The 20,896-nt window shown below is 39.0% G+C and overlaps 1 protein-coding gene across 1 annotated transcript in view; it reads left to right on the plus strand.

Moving 5' to 3' along the window:
- Positions 1-20,896, plus strand: part of PATJ (PATJ crumbs cell polarity complex component) — a 247,506-nt gene that overhangs the window by 163,093 nt on the left and 63,517 nt on the right. The window contains exons 30-32 of the mRNA XM_087820482.1: positions 5,881-5,953; positions 12,019-12,111; positions 18,413-18,487. Of these exons, the coding sequence (XP_087676608.1) occupies positions 5,881-5,953; positions 12,019-12,111; positions 18,413-18,487 (241 nt within the window). The remainder of the gene's footprint in view (positions 1-5,880; positions 5,954-12,018; positions 12,112-18,412; positions 18,488-20,896) is intronic.

Below are 20,896 nucleotides of genomic sequence, written 5' to 3' on the forward strand. Positions count from 1 at the left end.
GCCATCCTGAAGACAATAATGATTTTCAGTTACATTCTAAATAATTCAAACATATTCTCATCACACTTGCACTTTTTTGGTCTTGCTTAGTTAATATTTTTAAATTGCAGTGAAATATGCATAGTATAAAATTTACCATCTTAACCATTTTAAGTGTACAGTCCAGTGGCATTAAGTACATTCACATTGGTGTGCATCCAACACCATCATTCATCTCTAATACTCTTTACATCTTGCAAAACTGAAACTGTTCCTCTTTAAAAATAACTCCTCTTTCTCCCTTCCCTTCAGCCCCTGGCAACTACTATTCTACTTTCTGTCTCTGAATTTAACTATACTAGGTACCTCATAAAAGTGGAATCATACAGCATTTGTCCTTTTGTTAGTGGCTTATTTCACTTGCTATGTTTTTATGGTTCATCCTTAGAAATTCACTTTCACAAAACCCACAGGATCTTATTTTATGCCAACAAAATAGTATTATATCAAAAGCAGAAGTTATGGGCCTGAATTCAGCCTGAATTGCTGAGTAGATTGATTTAATTTCTTTGCAACCTGTTCTAAAGTGGTTATAACTATAATCTAGTGCCTAGCACAAGATTTAGGTACCCACACACAAAAGTTGAATAAATGAGGAACACATGAACACAACCAAACTAGCCTAAATATTATTTTCTGATTGTATTAAATATAGTGATATGAGACACATGTGGACAGAAAAAAAGTCAACTCTACATTTGCTCTACTAACTGAAACATGACGATGAATTAGCATTCAGCCAGGACTTCTCCATGTAAATGAACCAGAAGTAACATATAAAACGAAGAAAATCTTATCTCAGTGGGAGCAAAACTCCTTCCTGAAAAGATTTCAGAAGATATTTCTAACTATTTGAACAGACTGAATAGTTTCCCATTTCCAACTGGAAGAAACCACCAAAATAGCTGAATATGCTGAATTTGAAATAAATGTCCAATGACAGTGGAATCGTGAACTCTATTTACTTGACATTCCAAACAATGCCAATCTCTAATGAGGGTGCTGGGAGTAACTCAGCATCCAGACCCACATTTTACAAAGGTGGCCCCAGGTAAGTTCTAAATAATTTTGGGTCGTGCAGAGGAAAAGGTAGCTTATAAAATATTTGGCAGTGCAGATTCACAGGAGGGTTCACTTGGGGAGCTTAGGACTAGGCGGGATAGATGACTCAGCCTGATAAGTTTCTCAAAGAGATTATTTTTAAAAGGTAGTTAAGTAGATGCCATCCCTCTCTTGATTCTGGCTAGCGAAGTCCAAGTATTGTTCAGATATCCAACCCTCACCGTAAGGCAATGTGCTGGGGAAGGTGACACCCCCCACCCAACCCCAGGTATAAATCCAGAATAGGTCCTGCGTGATTCCTCTGCAATAACCATGGAAACCTCCTTTCAAGAGCCAGTGAATGCTTTGGCAGTAGAAACATGTCATACTGGAGATCCTTAATAGAGACTTGTTCAGGGGTCTTGTGCTCTGCTTAAGAAGTTTAAAGGATAAAAACTCAGAATCAAGGCTAAAAGCCTAAATAGGACGAGAATGTACAGAGGCAACCAAATATCTCACTCTGGCTGCTGTGTGTAACAAGGGAGGAAGAACAGCACAAGTAATTTTAGTAGAACACGGCAAGTACAACGACATGGACATACACTTACAGGGTTCCTTACCCTGAAAAATCGTTCTCACTGTTATCTGTGGTGGAACTCCATTATCTCTCTCCCAACAGCTGTTAAAGACAATTATTAAAACACCAACAAACAAGTACAATTCCTGATTGTGTCCTGTATCGGGCACTGGGGGCCTAAGAAGCTTTTTAATTATATTGGAAAGAAAAAGTTAATTCTAAAGCAAACATTTCATTCCTTATGAGGATCATAGAATGTGAGGTGTCAGAGGGTCCCCAGAAGTCATTCAGTCATTCAACAACTGCTTGTTGTTTTTTAATGTTTTTATTGATTTTACGGAGAGAGGAAGGGAGAGGGAGAGAGAGAAACAACTGATCAGCTGCATACCCCCTACTGGGGAATGAGCCCATACCCGGGCATGTGCCCTGACTGGGAATTGAGCCTGCCCTGGATGATGGTCAGTCACCTGAGCCACACCATCTAGGGCTGGGTTAACTGCTTGTTTGAAGTGTAAATGGCTTTTCTCCTTTGGTCTCCCCTTTGCTCTTCCTACCTCTTTCTCTTTAAAATTGCTGTTGTGTCTCCCTAGCCAGTTTTGCTCAGTGGTTAGAGCATTGGCTCAGGGACTGAAGGGTCCTGGGTTCGATTCCAGTCAAGGGCATGTACCTGGGTTGCAGGCTTGATCCCTAGCCCGGTTGGGGCATGTGTAGGAAGCAGCTAATTGATGTGTCTCCCATCGATGTTTCTCTCTCTTTCTCTCTCTCCTGTCCACTTTCTCTCTGATAAGCAGTGGAAAAAACATCCTCAGGTGAGAATTTAAAAAATAAAAAGAAAATAAAATTGCTGCCACGTCAGGCCTCCACTTGCTGATGCTGAGGTGTGTGAACACTTACTAGTAAGTGGATTATGAACTGTAACTTCTGATAGCAGCTTTATTCTCTCCATTGAGAGTAATTGTAGGTTTTCTATTCTGTGAGGCTTAAAAAAATTAATAGGGACTTTAAAGGCCATTAAAGTCATACTAATTTGGGGGAAACCATTAAATTGTGAAAGGGTAACTTGGCTGATTTGAGCTAACTTGATCCAGTTAATCATGATTTCTCCATAAGAATTTATGTGCAGCTATATTTTTAATGCTGGTAACCTTTGAAATAGATAGGAAAAGCCATCTGCTTAATTGCTGCCAAATATACTCTGCCCTATGGGCTCTGAATCCTGAGTAGGCCTGTCCTGTGGGCTTTAGGCTCTAAGCTAGAGCTGAGCTTTATTGTGTCATTCAGTAGGGGAGACTGAATAGGAAAGGGAATTACCATAGGGGAAAACGCTATTACTTACCCAGGGGTGACTGACTACTACTTCTGTGTATGAGCAAACTGCTGAGGAATGGATTGTACTCCCTGAGAAACAATAGCCATCTCTCAACATAATGCATGCTCAAGGCATCTGTAATGCTGCCAGAGAAAGAGAGATATATTCTTCATGCCCTATATCAACTTATAGTTTTGATTTTTCTCCCTTTTGCTTTGATTTTGCTGGGGTGCTAGATGATCCAAGAACCTGAAAAGGTTAGAGCAAGAAATGGCACCTAGACCTCATCTCTCTATACTCTGCCTTGTTCCACAAGAATTTGTATCAATTTAGGATTTGTACAGCCCAACCTACTTTCTTAAGAGATCAGGAAACTGATTCTTTTAGAAGTTATTTCCCCAAAATCCTATAGCTAGTTAGTGGTAAAGGTAAAATTGAAACTCCTACCTGTCTCCTTATTGAAGTGAGATGTGTTAATAGTTATGTTAGGCGCAAACTCTTTGCCAGGTCCTGTGTTGTGTTTGCCCTGGATGATGTAATAGAGAGTAGGAAGGACATGAATCTTGTCCTTGGAGTGCTTACCCTGCAGGGGGCGGGGGCAGGTTCAAAGCAAACGTTCATACAGATCCATTAGGTAAATTATGAAAGAACCAGATCTGTGATCACTGTGTAGGGTGCTGTAAGCATGTAATGGAGATCCTACAAGGCTTGTTTCCAGAAATGACATTTATGGTGAGCTATGAAGGAGAAATGGGAATAAACCAGACAAAGGATTTAGGCAACAGGCATGCAAAGCAGAAGAGAAGAGAATGAGAGAAGGCCCTGAGGCGCGTGGAGCTTGGCTCAGCTGCGAAATGGAACAAAAGTGAGCTGCGCATAGCTGGAGTGGAGCAAAGAGAGCAGGGGACAGAGAACAAGAGGAGACCGGAGATGGAGGGTGGGCTCAGGCCACTCTGGGCCTTACCGCCTCCAGAGGTTTGGACTTGATCCTAAGTGCAATAAGAAGTCATAGGGAGATTTTAAATGGGATAGAAATATAATCACATTTATGTTTTGGAACCATAATAACTTGGCCAGTGCAGAACAGATTGGAGAGAGGATGAGGGGTGTAAGTAGGGGGACCAATAGGAAGGTCTCACATTAATAGAGGTGAGAAATGATGATGGCTTTGCACTAGGTAGGGTGGAAAGAAGTGCCAAGATTCAAGATCCGTTTTGAAGGTAGAACCAACTGGATTTCTTATTTTTTACAAGTCATCGTTTCTTATTAAACACATTCTAATCAAATAGTAACAGCACTAAATAAACACTTTGAAAAAGAGGCAGGTATCCCCCTATATCTGGAAGGAAATGAAGTCAACATTTTCTACATGGTAGAAGGGAGGCAACTGCTGATGCCCATGGTCAGACAAATGAAGAACAGCTTGGAAATTTCTAAAGCAATCTCCAAAAAAAAAGCCGTGGCAACAGTTTGGGACACAGCTACTTCGAAGGGTAAAATGCCTATATCTACATGGTTTTGTTAACAGGGGTTGGGTTGTGCCTGTATAGTATGGATTGAATACACAGTTGATGTGTGAGAGGTTTCAAGAATGGCGCTCAGGCTCTTGGCTGAACCACTGGGCAGATAAGGTTGACATTTACCCAGGTGGAAAGGAGATTGACTCTGGAGCCCTCTGGGGACTGAGTGGGATAAAGAGCTCTATTTTATTTAAGATGCTTGTAAGACATTTGGTGGAGATGTAAAGTAGGATATGCAGGTCGTAAGCTCAGAAAAACATCTGGGCTAACTATGTGAATTTGGAAGACATTAAATATAGACAGTCTTTGAACTTAAGGAAATAATTACCCTAGTTGAGGTGTTTGAACTCACACTGGAGAGAAGGATGGGTGGGGTATAAGTTTAATGAGGAAAAGCATTCCAGGTAAAGGCAGTGATATGATTAAAGCCCCAAGGCAGGAACAATGTAGACCAATTTATCTTTTTCCAATTGGTGAGAAGTGAAAAATAATACAAGGTGGAACATTGAGTGCCCTCCTAAGTCACGTAGCGGCTGCCCTTACACACTGGTCCTCTGGAGAGATCTGTGAACAGCCTTAAATCTTTACGCAGCAGGAAGAAGCATTTTTTGGTGCTCCTTTAGTTATTGTGAAACCTCAAAGTCAGACTTAACATAAATCTTGAGATAATTGGTCGCACATCATGAATGAAGAGTGAAGAATAAATCTCCCAAAGAACCACCGCCTACCATTTGCTAGTAAAGTAGTGGGAATAAGCCCAAATAATCAGAACTGGTGTGTAGGAGTTCTCTGTGCCTGTCAGCCTGCTGATGAAGTTTCAGCTTCCACCTCCTCGCTCCAATCAGGGTGAGAAGAAGCAGGATTAACCTAACGCACAAAGCCGTGCCTGCCTGGACCTCTGCTCTCCCCATCCATCACGCCGCTGCGCGCAGCCCACCCGTGTGGGGACTGTCGCATACATCCCCTCACCCTTCGTTTGGCAGAACGAAGTAAGAAGCCAAGAGAGGAGGCTGGGAACCTTTCCAGTTCAAAGAACAAAATGCTCTAAAAATCAGTGGGGCCTAGAGGTTACACACACCCTTTTGAAAAATTTATACTCCTCAGTGCTGAAAGAGTTGATGGCTTTCCAAAATTATCCTCTGCAGCACCTGCCTTACTAAGCAGGATTTGGCCAGCCCCTAGCATCATCATTCTCTGTCACTAATAATTGTATCTTAGTATCCCTTGAGTAATACATCTCTTTCTGTGCCTAGTAGTTTTGCATGTTATATATATCTTTTAATTCTGTAGTGCTGTGCGTGCATTTTCAACTGAGAACCGAGGAAATGATTATAACTTGAGCCAGGAACTTGGCATTTACTGTGTACTGATTCTGCCTATTTTAACATCCACAGAAATGAAGATGCAGTCAGTCAGATGGCCGTTGCTCCCTTCCCATTACCATCAAGTTCCCCATCTTTTATTGAGGTAAGATGGTTCCTAATTAATTTATAGTGAATATGTTAGGTGGATTTGTCATAATTGTTTTTTCCAAATCTAGCTTTTTCTGACATTCAGTGTCTTGTATTCCAAACTCATAGAATTTATTAACTAGGGAATTTCCCTAATTAAAATAGAAAGTATTTGAAGTATGATTAAAAAGCGATATAAAACAATGTTAAACAAATATATTAGAACTTAACCATGTGAGTATTTCCTTCCTCCAAGTTTCTTAAGGTTTTTTTCTAGGCATAGAATCTGTCCTAATTTCTTAGAAAATTATCTTTTTTAATAACTGAGTAGTACCTTTTTCTTTATGGTTTCAAAACACGTTAGTACCTATGATTGCAGGTATTAAACATTTTAATACCTATGATTGCAGGTATCTTTAAATAATTACTTCCATCTATTGATAGGGAACATACTAATACAACAAGATTGCTATCATAATGCTCTGCTTCTAGAAATAGATAGATAGATAGCTATTTTAACAGTGTGTATTCCCAGCTGAGGGAATATTACATTCTCTTTATGTTTTTTATTTATTGGATTATTTTTCAATTTCAAAAAGAAATACATACTTATTAAAACTAATCAAATGCAGATTTATTAGAAGAAAAAGTTGATTTTCCTTTCCCGACCACTCCAAGGAAGTTAATATTTACTATTTAGTACCTCTCCATACTTTTTCCTTTGCTTCTAAAACAAAAATAAAGTTGATCTCCCCCCTAATCTTTGTTTCTCCACCCCTGTGTCTTTATTTCTATTGTTTATTCTGCCTGATTGCCTTCCCACTTCCTCCTTATTAATTCTCAGCCACTAATTCCTTGAAGAATTGCTTCTTTGGAAGCCTCCTCCAAATTTTCTGTGACTCAAAATGAATAAAATAATGTATAGAGAATGTAGTAAGTGCTCAAATGTGAGATGCTATTCTTATGACCAACTTCATCCCACGCCATTCCCTTGAGTAGTCTTTACTCCCTTCTCAGTTAAATAATACTCATGATTCCTTTAAAAGGTAAAAATTATCCTTCCTCCTTTGTGTGATGTCACCTGGGCCTTATAGAAAAAGACAGACCCATTTCTAAATGGGTTCATCAAGGATTCTGTTCCTTGTATTCCCCTCATTATCTTGATGGTTTAAGAATGTATGATTGGCCCTGGCTGGTGTGGCTCAATTTGGTTGGGCATCCTCCGTGCACTGAAAGGTTGCTGGTTCAATTCCCTGTCAGGGCACATGCCCAGGTTGCAGGCTTGATCCCCAGTAGGGGGTGTGCAGGAGGCAGTGATCGATGTTTCACTCTCACATCGATCTTTCTCTCTCTCCATTCTTCTCTCTCTAAAAATCAATTTTTAAAAATCTTTAAAAAAAAAAAAAAAAGAACGTAAGATTGTAAGCACCACACTAAACTGTATGCTTTTGGAGGGTTAAGCTTATTGTCTTCTTGATCATTCAATCCTTAGTGCCTATAAATATTGTGGGATAGTTGAATGGCAGGAGCCATATTTTGGCTTTTCTGCTGTAACCTTGATGCTTTATTTCAGTGTTCAATACTTCTTATTGATTCAGTTCATTCTGCTGCTCTTTACCAAGTGTCTGCTTTGTAGAGCATACAAAGACTAATTGCAGATAGTCTGTATTCTCAAAGAACTTAGAGTCTTATAGGGAAAGCATGACATATGTATTACTGAGACAGTGTGCCCTAAGAGATAAAGCTTTAGGAGGAGTTCACAGAAGATGAATGGTATTTCCTGGTAGGAGAAGAGCTATTTCTGATCGATAGATTGGATTTTAAAATATGAATGTGGTTGGATAAAAATGTGGGAAAAGCACAAATAAAAGCACAGAACTAAGAAAAATCAGGGTGTAGAATGGGAGAAGAGTATAAGGGTATGTGAAAGGGAGTAATAGAAGTTGGGGTTGGAAAAATAAATTGAGGTCAAATGAAAGAGGCTTGCACTTAAATCTCAGAAGATTTGAATTTTATGCGTTAGGTACTTGGAACTGTTGAAGGCATGTTGAACAATGAAATAGTCTGATCAGATCTCTACTTAAGGTAAATTAGTCTAATAGCAACGTCAAAGACGTCTTGAAAAGGGAAACCCAATTAGGAAGCCACTGCTGTAATGTCTTACAAGAGGTACTGAGGACTCAAGTATACTTGGGTTGCACGATATTTATTCCATTCTTTGACAAGGCAGGCCGGCTCTTTTAGAATAACTTTATAGAAGCAAACACTTTCACTTTTCCTTTTTCTCAGAAGTTGTGCTATTTTGAATACTAAGTGAGATGGAGCAGACTAATAAAAAATGGAGAGGTTCATTACCTAGCAAGTGTCATTAGCATAATTTCCATTTTATCTTAATTGTACACTGCCTCTCTGGAATTCTGAGTAACCTAGAAAGTATGCTCCTCATTGGGGGTAGAAGAAAGAAATTCAATTTGTCGCATCTAGTAAACATGACTTTGCAGGAAGAAATATTTGTGAATTTAGGATGGCAGTGAGATTAATAAATCCTTTTTTGGTCTTTTGAAGAGACCATTGGATTTAGGAAACATAGGCATGACAAAATTTAAGTCAACATTTGTTTTATTTTTTTAAAGAACTTTCAATTATATCAGTGATGTACAGTTACTTGGGTTTTTGTGTGTGTGTATGTGTGGGTTTTTTCAAATTTATTTTGCTTAGTAAAATCTTAAATCAAATTAACAAGAAAACAGTTGTATATACTAATATACTCTTTTGTCATGTTAAATGAGGGAGAAGGTAGAGAACACTGTGGAACATTTATCTCATCAGAAGTGTTTTCCCAGTCCATGGTAACATCCTTATTTAATTTAAATTTTATCGATAGCCTACTCTCAAATTAAACATAAATTCCTCTTGTCAAGGTTCTCACTGTATAGTTGGAGAAAACTATAGACAAGTAATGGGTATGAAAAAATAAAGTAATATATTAAATAAAAATGTATCATTGCTCAATGTAGAAGATTTTGGAGGAGCCCAAGGGAGAGAGTTTAGAACTCCCCTGAATATTTGCAAGAGACTTCTCAGTGGGGACTGAATCGCATTTCTCATCAGTCTTTCTATTTTATTTATTTATTGGGGGTGGGGGTAAAGGCTATACTAAGTGTATAATCATGAGCCTTGCCTTTTCTTTTCATTCATCTATAAAGTATAATTCACTGTGGATCTAGTGGCCGTGGTCTTCATGGGAAAGGTCATTCTCCTTGAGCAGCTTAGGCTGAACAGGCGGCTTTGGACAGGTGGTTGGAAGATTAGTGAGAGGAAAGGAATACACAGCCGTGAAGATGAGCGGGATCGTCTTAGGTGTCAGTGGGCCACCGTCCATCAGCCAGATGGTCATCACAGCACCGCGATACATTGTGCTCTGGAAATCCTGCTAGCTGACCTATTTTCCCTTTCCCAGCTCTGACTGATTCCTGTTTTCTAAGCTCTTGGTCAGCGGGGTGTTTTGAAGGCTCCTTAACACATATGAGCCATTCTGTTCTCAGAACAGAACCACATTGTTTTGTTCTGTGCCTCATTAAAGCATAAAAACTCTTTTATAAACTTTAGCTCTCCTAGGAAACTAAACGCTTTATTGCTGACTTTTCTCAATTCCAGCTTCTTTTTTACCTGACTCTCCTTTCCATCTATATTTTGACTTTAAACCCCTCTACGGAGCCATCTCAAACTAACCTGGTAACTGAAAACAAGAAAAGCTTTAGAAGGGGCTCATGATACAATTAAAAAGAACATTGACTTTGACTCAAGATAGACCTGAAGTGAACTTAAAAATGAATCAGACAAAGGAAATGAATGAGGCACAGGCTTTGGATTCAGGATTTTTCAGTCTCATCAAGGAGTTCAATTCTTTACACACATAATTAAGATACAAATGAGACGACTACATGTGATATAAGTAGTTCAGGTAAAATACTAGGTGAGTTAGAGAAAGAAGATGGGTTTTCAGTTAAGAAGGAAAGGATTTATCGAGTAAATAGTGTTTGAGACATAGGTTTGTAGAGGTAAAGGCTATTCTCTTTTGTTTTCATGCAAATTGTAAAGGATATATTTGCAACCTAGACTGCTTTGCCCATGTTTTCTTAAATTTTCTAAGTTGAAGCATCAAACAGCTGTTTTCTCCCCCACTATAGTATTCATTTTCTAAAATCAAGAAAATATATTACCAAGAAATATAAAATTTAAAATCCTCTCATTTATTTAAACACTTCCTTTTCCATATTCATATAAGGTTGTTATGAGTCTGAAACATGAAACAAGGCATGGATTAAGAACTTGTCTCAACAAAAGCTAGAAAAAAGATCAACTGTGCCCAGTGTTGTGTCAATAGAACTTTTACATGTTTATCTGTTAATCTTCGAGGCAATCTAAAAGGGCAGTATTTTTAATTTGGTATTTTTATATGTACCTTAAAAACAAGCACTCAAATTTGAAAGTAACTTGCAGAAAATCATATAATTCTAAGTATAAAGTTAAGATTTGAATCCAGATCTGACCAATTCTAATGTCCATGCTACTTTCTTTTTTTTTTTTCTTCTTTTTTTAGGTATTTCTCATAGCTCTCCTTTATTTTTTAAACAGGCAGTAATGTGCACTAATTCTTTTATAATCAAACAGTATAGAAATAACTAATGCAAAATTCCCCAATCCCTAATCCTACTCCTGAGAAGTAAACAATTTTTTTTAAATTTGTTCTTTATGCTTACAGATATTTTTCCTGCTTCTATAGCTGTTAAATATTAAAAGATTGCCCTAAATTACAGACTTTCAGTGGTGTGTAAAAATTTCTGTTTTTCTACGTTATCAGTGCTGAATGTTCTCTTTCTATTCTTTTGTCCATTTGATAGATGAAAGAATTCTCTATCTACTTTAATTTGCATTTCTTAAATTATAAGTGAGGTAGAATGTCCCGAAATCAAGACTATTTTCTCTACAAACAATCCCATTCGCATTTGTAGTAATCCCAGGGTGGTGATGTTTTAAAATAAACATCTAGATAAACACAAATAGATACTCCATTTATTATCCTGTTCTCCCTTATGTGCCCTTAGAAAGTAACTTGTAGTTAGTTAACTATAACATTCAATGTCATAATTCAATTGAGGAGATGCCTAATGTGTTTTGGAATTTTAGTGGGTGTTATTACTACCAGATGTCTCATTTATATTAAATAAATATTTTAGGATGCTGCAGACCAAATCATCAAGAAAACAAGTACTCCATTCATTGTTTCAATCAGTATTTGTCAAGTGTTTCCATGTGCCAAGCAGGGTGCTTAGGTACTTGAGTTGCAGAAATAAACAAGATAAATACAGTCTCTTATCTCAAACAGTTTAGTCTTGTGCAGAAAATAAATATTTCAGAAAGTTTTGGCTGGAGGGAACAAATAGCTAACTCGAAGTGGGTAAAACGGTAAGTAAATTTATTAGCTCTTGTTAGAAGACTGGTAAGGAGAAGGCTGGGCTGCAGGTTTGCTTGATCCAGTGGCCCAGTTCTTTCCATCAGAAAACCAGTTCTTTGCGTCTTTATCTTTGTTGTCATTCACAGTATCAGCCTCATCCCTAGCCTGGTTTCCTCTTGGTTGTGGGATGGCTGACATTTTGAGCTTCATGCTTTCTTGTTTATTTGGGAACGTATGGGGACTTCTTATGGTTCTTTTGAGATCAAGGAAGGACTTCAACAAACCTCTCTTTGTGTCTTATTGACTAGAACTGGATCATGCCTATTCCTGACAAAACCATCAGCAAAAAGAATAGGATTAACCTTAAGGCCATCAGCCCGCTTGGGACAGAAAGTGGGGATCCACTTTTTCTAAGGCGTATCTGTGAGCAATAGAGATAGATACGTACCTTGGGGGGGGGGGGGGGGGGCTTCTGCTGGAAAGAAAGAAAATAGGAATGGCTTCTGGAGAAGAAGCAATGTCCAAACAGAAATAAGACGAGCAACTGTGATTGAGCACCTGCACAGTTCAGGTCACTGAGTGGAGAGTGACATCTGTGCCATTTTGTTTTTGATGTCTTCTAGGATCAGAGCAGCACCGAGCCTGTTAGCAGTGAGGAAGACGGCGGTCTCAAAGTTGGTACTAAACAATCACCGGAAAGTGAAAGCTCCAAATTGGTGAGAATCCTGGGTGGTTTTGCTCGTGTTCTTTTTAGGGGTGTATTATTTACGTTTGTGCCACTTTGGAAAGGATCAGCTGTTGTGTTTGCTTCTCTAGGAATCCTAATCCCTGAGCTGTTCTGTATAGCGAGTGACTTACTCCGAAGAGTAGCATGTCCTCTCCCTTTCTTCACATTTGAATTGTGCTGTCTGGGACTAAAGAGGCAGCCTCTCTTACAGATCTTTTTAATATTGGTGCCCTTAAGCCTAGGACTATGCTGAGTTAGTCCTAGAAGCATAAAAAGAGATGTGAAATTTATTCCATTGATTCATAGGAAACTATACTTAAACTCACCCAGGGGCTAGAATAGTAGGAGAGAGGCAGTTTTAAGAGAACTCCTCGTCTGTATGTATCCTAATGTTTGATTTATGTATTTATTTATTTTTTAGTGTTTATTGAACTTCTGGGTGCCAGGCATTTTCTGACCCTTGTAATGTAGGTGAAGACAACTTTCTTTTACACATGAGGAAACTGAGGGTCAGAGATGTTAACTAGCTTGCCAGAGGCCACTTGCTGGGCCGTTGTAGACCTGGAGATGGGTCCCATTTGCTCTGACTCCCGTGCCTTTGCTCATAACCTACCTGTGTGTTTGGCAGCCTAGTATTTCCAGGATTACACTTCAAGTTCTAGAAAGAAATAAGGACTTTTTTTTCTCTGTGTGTTTCAAAATGTTAAATAAATTGCCTAAATAATCACCCAGTGAATCTTGCATCTGGGTTCCATGCACTTTGAGGCTGGAGGCTGCACTTTAAACCACTATGCGCTACTGCCTCTCAGAGAGGTACAGACATAGAACAAATCCGAAGGCAAAGGACAAGCAAATTACATTGGGAATTGAACTTTGTGACTTCCATTCCCTTCTGTCTAAAACTTGAATTCCAACATAGAAAACTGTGGCATAAATACAGAGTTAAATATACTAAAACTTACCTTTTACATTGCTGAGTAAAGTGATGCAGACCTCTAAAAATATGTTTTATAAAATGCAGGAAACTAAACTGTGCCAGGTACTCTCATACTGGTTATCTTGTTGAACCCAGTGATGCACATATTATTAGCCTACTTTACTGATAAGGTACTGAGGCTAAGAGATGGCAAGTCTGTTCCTAAGGTCCCACAGGTGGGAGGACCTCAATCCCAGTTCTCTTTGCCTCTGAAGCCCATCTTGTCTTCACTATGTAGTTCACATGGGCAGCTTTTCTTGAAATATCACTGTGATCTATTTGTTCAAACAGCAAATATTAATTGACCATCTCTTGTATGGCAGACAGTGCTGTGAGCAGGGGATTCAATGATGAGCAGAACTGTCAGAGCTTCTTAAAGGGCTTGGGATGTTCCAGGACAAGTGTTCACATCTGCTTGCTGTCTTTAGAAGCTCAGTAGTTAGGTTGGAAGAAGGAGTGAGAGAAAAGAGAAAGAAAGGAAGATAGAGTGCTGGTTTTTTCTTATAAGTAGTCGGCCTCTATTCTTGCTACCACCTGGATCTCTAACCCTGCCTGGTTCCATAATTTTCTGCTTTGATGTAAAGCCAGTTTATGTTTCTTTTATTCTTATTCATTTCTTTCTCTATGCTCGTATAGATACTAATACTCAGTAAGGACAACTCAACTGAAAACTGGGTAAAGATCTCAGTAGGCATTCTCCAAAGATATATAAATGGCCAAGAGACACATGAAAAGATACTTGACCTCATTAACCATTAGAGAAATGCACATCCTAATGAGATACTACTTCACACCTACTAGGACGGCTTTAATAAAAAAGACAGATAGTAGCAAGTGCTGTCAAGGATGTGGAGAAATCGGAGCTCTCGTATCTTGCGGGGAGGAATGTGAAGTGGTATGACCAGTTTGCAAAGCAGTTTGCAGTATTATTTAATGGCTAATCATTATGTACCTATCACTGCAGTAGGTGCTTTAACATATTATCTCACGTATCCTGACAAAAAGCAGCGGTAGGGATGGCGGTAGTAGTCTCGTCCATCACTTGTTAGTGAGGAACTGGACGGTGTGTTATCTCTGTCGTCCTCGTAATAAAGCATTATTATTATCTCCCATTTGCAGGTAAGGGACCTGGGTGTTCCAAAAGTTAGCTCACTTGCCCAAAGGCATAGAAGCAGCAAGTGCCACAGTAAGGATCTGAAGCCTTATACGTTTGACTCAGAGGCCTGGTCATATATACTGCCTCTCCTAGAGATAGCTGGTGTCAGCCCATAGAGAAGCTGGGTTTTAGAGAAGTCTGATTTGTCACAGAGCACATGACCTATAAGTAAAATAAAAGAACCAAGATACGAACCACTGTCAGACTCCAAATTCCAAGCTTTCTCCTCTATTCAGATAACATTGACCCATGTGCATCCATAACAGTTTTCATTGACCTGTGGGAAATGTGAAAAATCATAACCACAGAGAATTCAGTTTAAAGGACTGCTCTTTAAGACTGTGCCCTACCTGAATTTTTAGTGTTGAAATGGCTCTTCCCAGATGGCAGGATGGTAATAATATATGATTGTAGTTGGGAGGAGAGGACTTTAATAGGTTGGGCCCTCTGAAATCACTGATATTTGATCATTTCTTTGACTTACAAAAGGGCAAATTCATATGTTCCAACCCAATATTTCTTTTGTCACAATTATATGGCAAATAAAAGGGTAACTCTAATGTCCCCAAAGTTACTTTGAAATTTTTCTGGTCTGTGAAACTTCACAGTCTGAGAAAAATCTATTTTTCTTCATATGGTGTCCCTAGACTCAAAAAGTACTAATGGTACCATTTGAGTGCAAATGGTAGGATGAAAGCAGGCAAGAAGAGAGATTAGTGGAAGCCATTATTTTAAACCTGGATAAGTGGGAGCTTGATATGGTCACTAATTAAAGAAAGAAGAACATGAGATAAAGAACAGGTTTGTGGGAGAAGATAATGAGCTCAGTGTAGAATTTTAACTTTTAAAGGAATAATAAGCCATGTGATTTCTGATACAGGTTCAGCTTAAAAAATTATTTCTAAATGTTTCTAGAATGCTGGCATCTAGGTTTGGAAAAAGAGTTTAAAATGTGTTTCTAATGATGATAAGCTTCTTGTTAGGCCTTCCAGGCTGGAATTCGCAGGTGCGTATGTATCCTGCTTATTTTTAAAACAATGTTCCAAACTGCATGCTCACAATCCATTATTACCTCCCATTGGTACTCCATCAAGAGCTGCAGGATTCCAGGGAGCAGATGTCACTGTGTGAATCTTATTTTCTGTTTTAGATCCAGTATGACAACTGCATTTATAGCAAGAGTCTAGGAAGTTCCCGTAAAGAGCAGGAGAGAATGTGTCTGAGTCAGCACTGGCCTCTCATTTGCAGCAGTATGCAAGCTGCAGAGTTCAAGTGCATTCAGATATGCGGCATTTTTCACAGTTCATTGTACTTTATATCTTGTATTTCTGACAATCACTTGAGATTTGCCTACATGATCAATTTCCCTTTCCTGGCCCTAAAAAAGACAGTAGATTTACAGTCAAGTCTGCTTCCTTCACCAAGTCACAAGAGAAAAGCTTGTGGCTTTTTCTTCCCTTCCCTTCCCCTCTGCATTGTAAGTAGAGATAACATAGCGAGCAAGCAGAGCAGGTAAAGTAACCTCATGAGCTGAAACACAGCAGAAATATAGGTGCATGTTTTTAACACAGATTTACAGTCACTCCCAGCTACTTGAACCGGTCCACTCTGGAGACTTGTTATTCAACTTGAAATTCAACTTGCCAAGAAGGAAGCTATTGCTTATCAGATTTTTCTAAATTAAGAAAGTAACCTTACCATCATAATTAATTAGCACTCAGGGCCCAGAGAAGGAAACTAACATCCCATCTCAGAACCCAGAACTCAGACTTTCTTACCTGTTTCCAGTGTCCTATCCCCTGAATCCCAGAGCTTCTTGGAAACTCAGTGCTGCCCAGGCCCTCTTCTTTGTGTCCATAAAGGTTTCACTTCCCTAGGGAAGCCTTATTTGTTGACATAATTTTGAGATCCTAACATCTAAAACCTATGCTGATTATCTTACTTTCAAAGGGAGCAGAAATGAAGCAAATTTATATTGAAGGCCTGTTATGTCCTAGGCATTGTGCCAGCCACAGGTCAAATCTCAGCGAACAGGACACACAGGTCTCACCTTCACAGAGCTTTCAGAACTGCTGAGAATCATGGCAGCTAACACTTTCACAGCATTTACTCCAAATAATACATTCTAAATGTGTTAATTCATATTTTAGATGACTGTTATTACCCCTACTTTATAGGTAAGGAAACTGAGGCACAGAGACACTCAAGTAATAAGTGTCACTGCAGGATTTGAATCCAACTTTAGATAAGTCATTCTTAGTGTTACTGACTGCTGTTGAAGGGGAACTTTAGGTGCTGTGGTAGGTTCTGCTAATGTGCTTTCACCTAATCCAAGGGGTTAGATGAATGCTTAGAAATTAAGCTGGGACTGACCCAGGCAAAGGTGTCTTTTTGTAGTGTATTCAGAGGCTACAAAGTAGAAGTCCAAGGACCAAAATCAACAGTAAACCATTTGTGTTTGTTGTTGGTCTGATAGGCATGTTTTTAAAATTGTTGAATTGGAATACTTTTAGGCTGAGCACTCGCTCTAGTTTGCCCTGTTATACTCAGTGCACTTCATTCATCTATGTTTAGCTACCTTAGGCCTGACTCCTGTAGTTTGTTATCCTGATAGATCTTTTCTGGGATCCACTTCCTTTTAATCAGGAGCCTCTTGGTTGCAAGTAATAAGGCCACAACTTGACCTTATAGACAGAAGAGAAAATTTACTGATAGGCTCAGGTTCTTTTTACATAACTGCAGCAAGGGCAGGGTTGACAGCCGCCGGGGCAAGTAGGACCAAAGGCCAGGTGCTGCCAGAGAAGTCTCTGCAAGTTTGACTCTCTTCTTCTGCAGACTTACATCCTCAGCATGCTGGGAGCATGGCTGCCAGCAGCTCCTCTGCCTGTCTGCCAGAAAGGGGGTGAGAATTAAAAAAAAAAATCTCATGGGAACCTATTGAAGAAAGGGTATGTCTGTGTGCCCCGAAAGGAAACCAGCATGAGGGTGAGGGTGGTGGAAGTGTCAGAATGCCAGCATTCCCCAAAAGAGAAAGTGTCCTATCCCGGTGATTGTTTTCAGCGACCCTATAGTAAAGTTAGGAACATGGGTTTATCATTAGTTGATTCCATTTATTATCATCATTAGTGTCTTTATTAAATATTTATTATTTGCCAGGTACAAGGCTAAATGTTTTTCATGTGTTACTCCATTTAATCTTTTCAGGATCCCAGTTTTTCCCCATTTTATAGATGAGGAAACTGAGGCTCTGAGAGGTCAGATGTAACCTGCTCAGGGCCGCAGAACTCTTCAGTCGAGAAGCGAGGGTCACAGACCCCTATCACTCCACTATAGAAGTGATGCTTCTCATCTTCAGATAGCTTACCTGCCTGCCATCTGTGTGTAGATGTGTCACCTGGCTGTCTCTTAGATATTTACCAAGGGCCAGAATAAACCCATCCCCTCTCCTATCCAAATCAGTCTCTGTCCATGTTCCCTGCAAGTGCAGGACTTCATGCCTTAGAGTAAACTATCAGATGATAATTTCCCCTTAAATTTGCCTGTAAAAAAGGATAGGATATGGTGGGAGGCAGACATATGCAGTGTGCTCAATTTTTCATTGTCGTCATTTATTTATCATTGTCATCAGTTATTTCAATTAATTTCCCTTTAGCTATACATCAGTTTCTCATGTTTTGATGGTTTGCTTCTCTCCTAAGTCTGGACTCTGCACTTCTCCATGGGGTTCAAGACTAACTTATCTTAGTATCTCCCAGTGTCTTTAATGAATGTATTTTTGTCTCTAATCGAATATCTTAATGGGTGTTCTAATATCAAGATTTGAACCCTGAAAGGATTTAATATGGAATATAAATACAAATGTAGAGATTACTGGTGTGATAGAAGAAAAAAAACCTGGTCAAAATAACCACCAAGGATATCTGATAGGCTTAACGCCTAGCAGATCTGAAAGGGTTAAAAAAAACATTTGGAAATGACAGGCTTGCATTCATTTCTGCGACTTAGTCCAGATGGATGAATAGAACTTTTATGCCCGGCATGTTGTGTTGGTCATTTTTATAGGAGACAGAAGCTCTGTTAAATTGTGCTTGACACCTGACGTTAGAACGTGCCCTTGAGCCCTACAGGGTGCTAACTGGTTGTATCTTCTCACTGCAGGAAGACATCTCCCAGGCGGTTAGTCCGGGTGTGGTGGCAGAGCCGCAGAAGGCAATGGAGTGCTCCACTGACAGCGTACGTACCTTACACTTTAGGGTTTGCTCCACGGGGATGGTGTGCATTATAAGCAGGTTCCAGAAGAAAAGGAGGTGATTGCAATGAAATCAGACCCTTTCTTACTTGGCAGGAGGTTATAGTATGTCTTACACCCTGAAGTCAACTCACAACCATGTCACCGATTCTGTACAAGGTGTGTGGAAATATCCTCTATACATCTCCTGGTAGTAACACCCCAAGCAGGTGTTTAAAAGCAGGGCATGCCTGAAAACACACGTGCACTGGGTTTTACATAATGTCGTAAATAAAAATGTGAAATGGGAAAACTCATTGTTTAAGAAACTTTAGTGTTCCTTGTATTTTGAGTGTTACTTCTCTTAAAAACTATAAACTTCTCTCTGTCAAATTTTTGTACTTTTGTTGCTGCTATTTTCTTGTTTAAGCCCCAATTCTCATTTCTGTGTGCTAGTTTTTACTTTTGTGCTCCTAAAATTTATATTATTATTATTATATTAATCATTTCTATGTTTAAGAATCTTTGGATTACTAGAGCTTACAGAAAATATGCAATATTTCAAACTTGCCAAAGAAAATGCCTTTAAAAAGTCTTCCAAAATCCTATACTAAAAACCTCAATAAAAACAAATAGGTATAGAAAGAAGCTTAAAAATAACCTAGTTCAGTTCAACTGAAACCTGTTAGCAATTATTTTTTAAAGTCTAAAATCACATTTTTTACTTTATATATTTGCAAATACTATTTATGTGTTAAGACTTTATTTACTGCCATCTATCTCAAGGCACAGATCAAACATCTTCAAACATTTCTAAAATTTTACAACCAGTCTTTCTTTTTCCTGCTGCAAAAAAATGAGTACTTTTAAAACATTGTCCTTTGGGGAAGTGATTATAAGCCTTTTCTGTGGCTGCAGAAGAGAACCGGCCCAGAGATCAGTGGGCAACATCTGCAGGGAGTCTGTGTGAGCTCATTACAGAGAACTCCCCAAACATTCGAGCTGCGCCAAGCCGGAATGAGCTTCCTTATGGAAGTGGAATTTTCCATCCCTGAAGGTTTTCAATCAGAAGCTGGCTGATTATTTATTAATATATTATCAAAGGACATAAAGACATTCATAGCCATTATTAACTGAATTCCTGAGTTGTTCCTGGCACAGTGCTCGATTTATTTATGTAGTTTTCTCTTTAATCTTCATAACAGCCATGCAAAGTATAGAGGTGTCGCCACCTACTTTGAATCAGATGAGGAAGTTTAGGGTAAGGAGATTAAGTGACTTGCCTGTGGCCACCAACAAACTTAGCAATTCGTATATTCTTTCGAGTAGTAATTTTTTTCACCAATTATGAAGACCTGATGAAGTCTAGGCCCTTTCCCCAGAAAAACACCAATAAGTATAATTTTGATACAATCACAGAGATTTTATCATTTCCAGAATTCCCTCTGTGTATGTCTTAGAGACCCATTTATTCTGTGTTAAGAATCCATGATTTAACATTAAGAAATAATTCACCCCTCGGTGCCAAATTATTTGGTCTAGGTTGGGGTTCCAGTATCCATAAATTTTAAAAGCTCCTTAGCAGTTCCTATTATGCAGCCAGGGTTGAGAACCACTGGTTAGTTAGCTTGGATGACTTTTTAGTCCATTCCAGCTCTCATATTTGAATATAGTAACATTCAACAGCAAATCCAGTCTTTCTTACCTTTCATCGTTTTGTGTCAGCGAGTGAGTCACAGGAACATATGGTTCCTCTATTACCACACCTACCAACAAAAGGTCTACCTCTAAATAGACTTATTTGGATGTTTTCCTTGGTTTCTATGGACTGTTTCCTATTTTTTTTAATTGAGTTCAGTTCTACCAATATGTTTTGGAAGCCTATTATTCATAATGAAAGGGGATGATATGTGGAACTGGGATAGAAAGGTGAGGAACAGACATTCTCTGCTCTTTATAAAAGTCATGCTGTGGTGCTTGCTGTCTCTTGTGCTTTCCCGTTTTAAAATTCACACGACTTTTTTCATAAAAAAACTCTGTAGCATGCATTCACCTTTGTTATAGATGTTCTTTTGTGAGATGACACAAAACGGAAGTTGGACATTAGTACAGTATGAATTGAGATTAGGCTCATTCGCAACAAGAAGTTCCTCTTTTACATAACAGTCAGGATGTGATCAGATTGAGGGTGATATGTTGTCTCCATGGTGTCACGGACCCAAGCACCCCTTATATCATTACTATACCATTCTTTTTTTTAAAAAGTATTTTTTAATTGATTTTTAGAGAGAGAGGAAAGGAGAGGGAGAGAGAGAGAAACATTGATGTGAGAGAGAAACATCGATTGGCTGCCTCCTGCACATCCCCTATTGGGGATCAAGACCGCAGCCTGGGCATGTGCTCTGACCGGGAAT

This window comes from Miniopterus natalensis, chromosome 9, assembly GCF_054644295.1.
Source record: "Miniopterus natalensis isolate mMinNat1 chromosome 9, mMinNat1.hap1, whole genome shotgun sequence".
Classification (NCBI taxonomy): Eukaryota; Metazoa; Chordata; class Mammalia; order Chiroptera; family Miniopteridae; genus Miniopterus; species Miniopterus natalensis.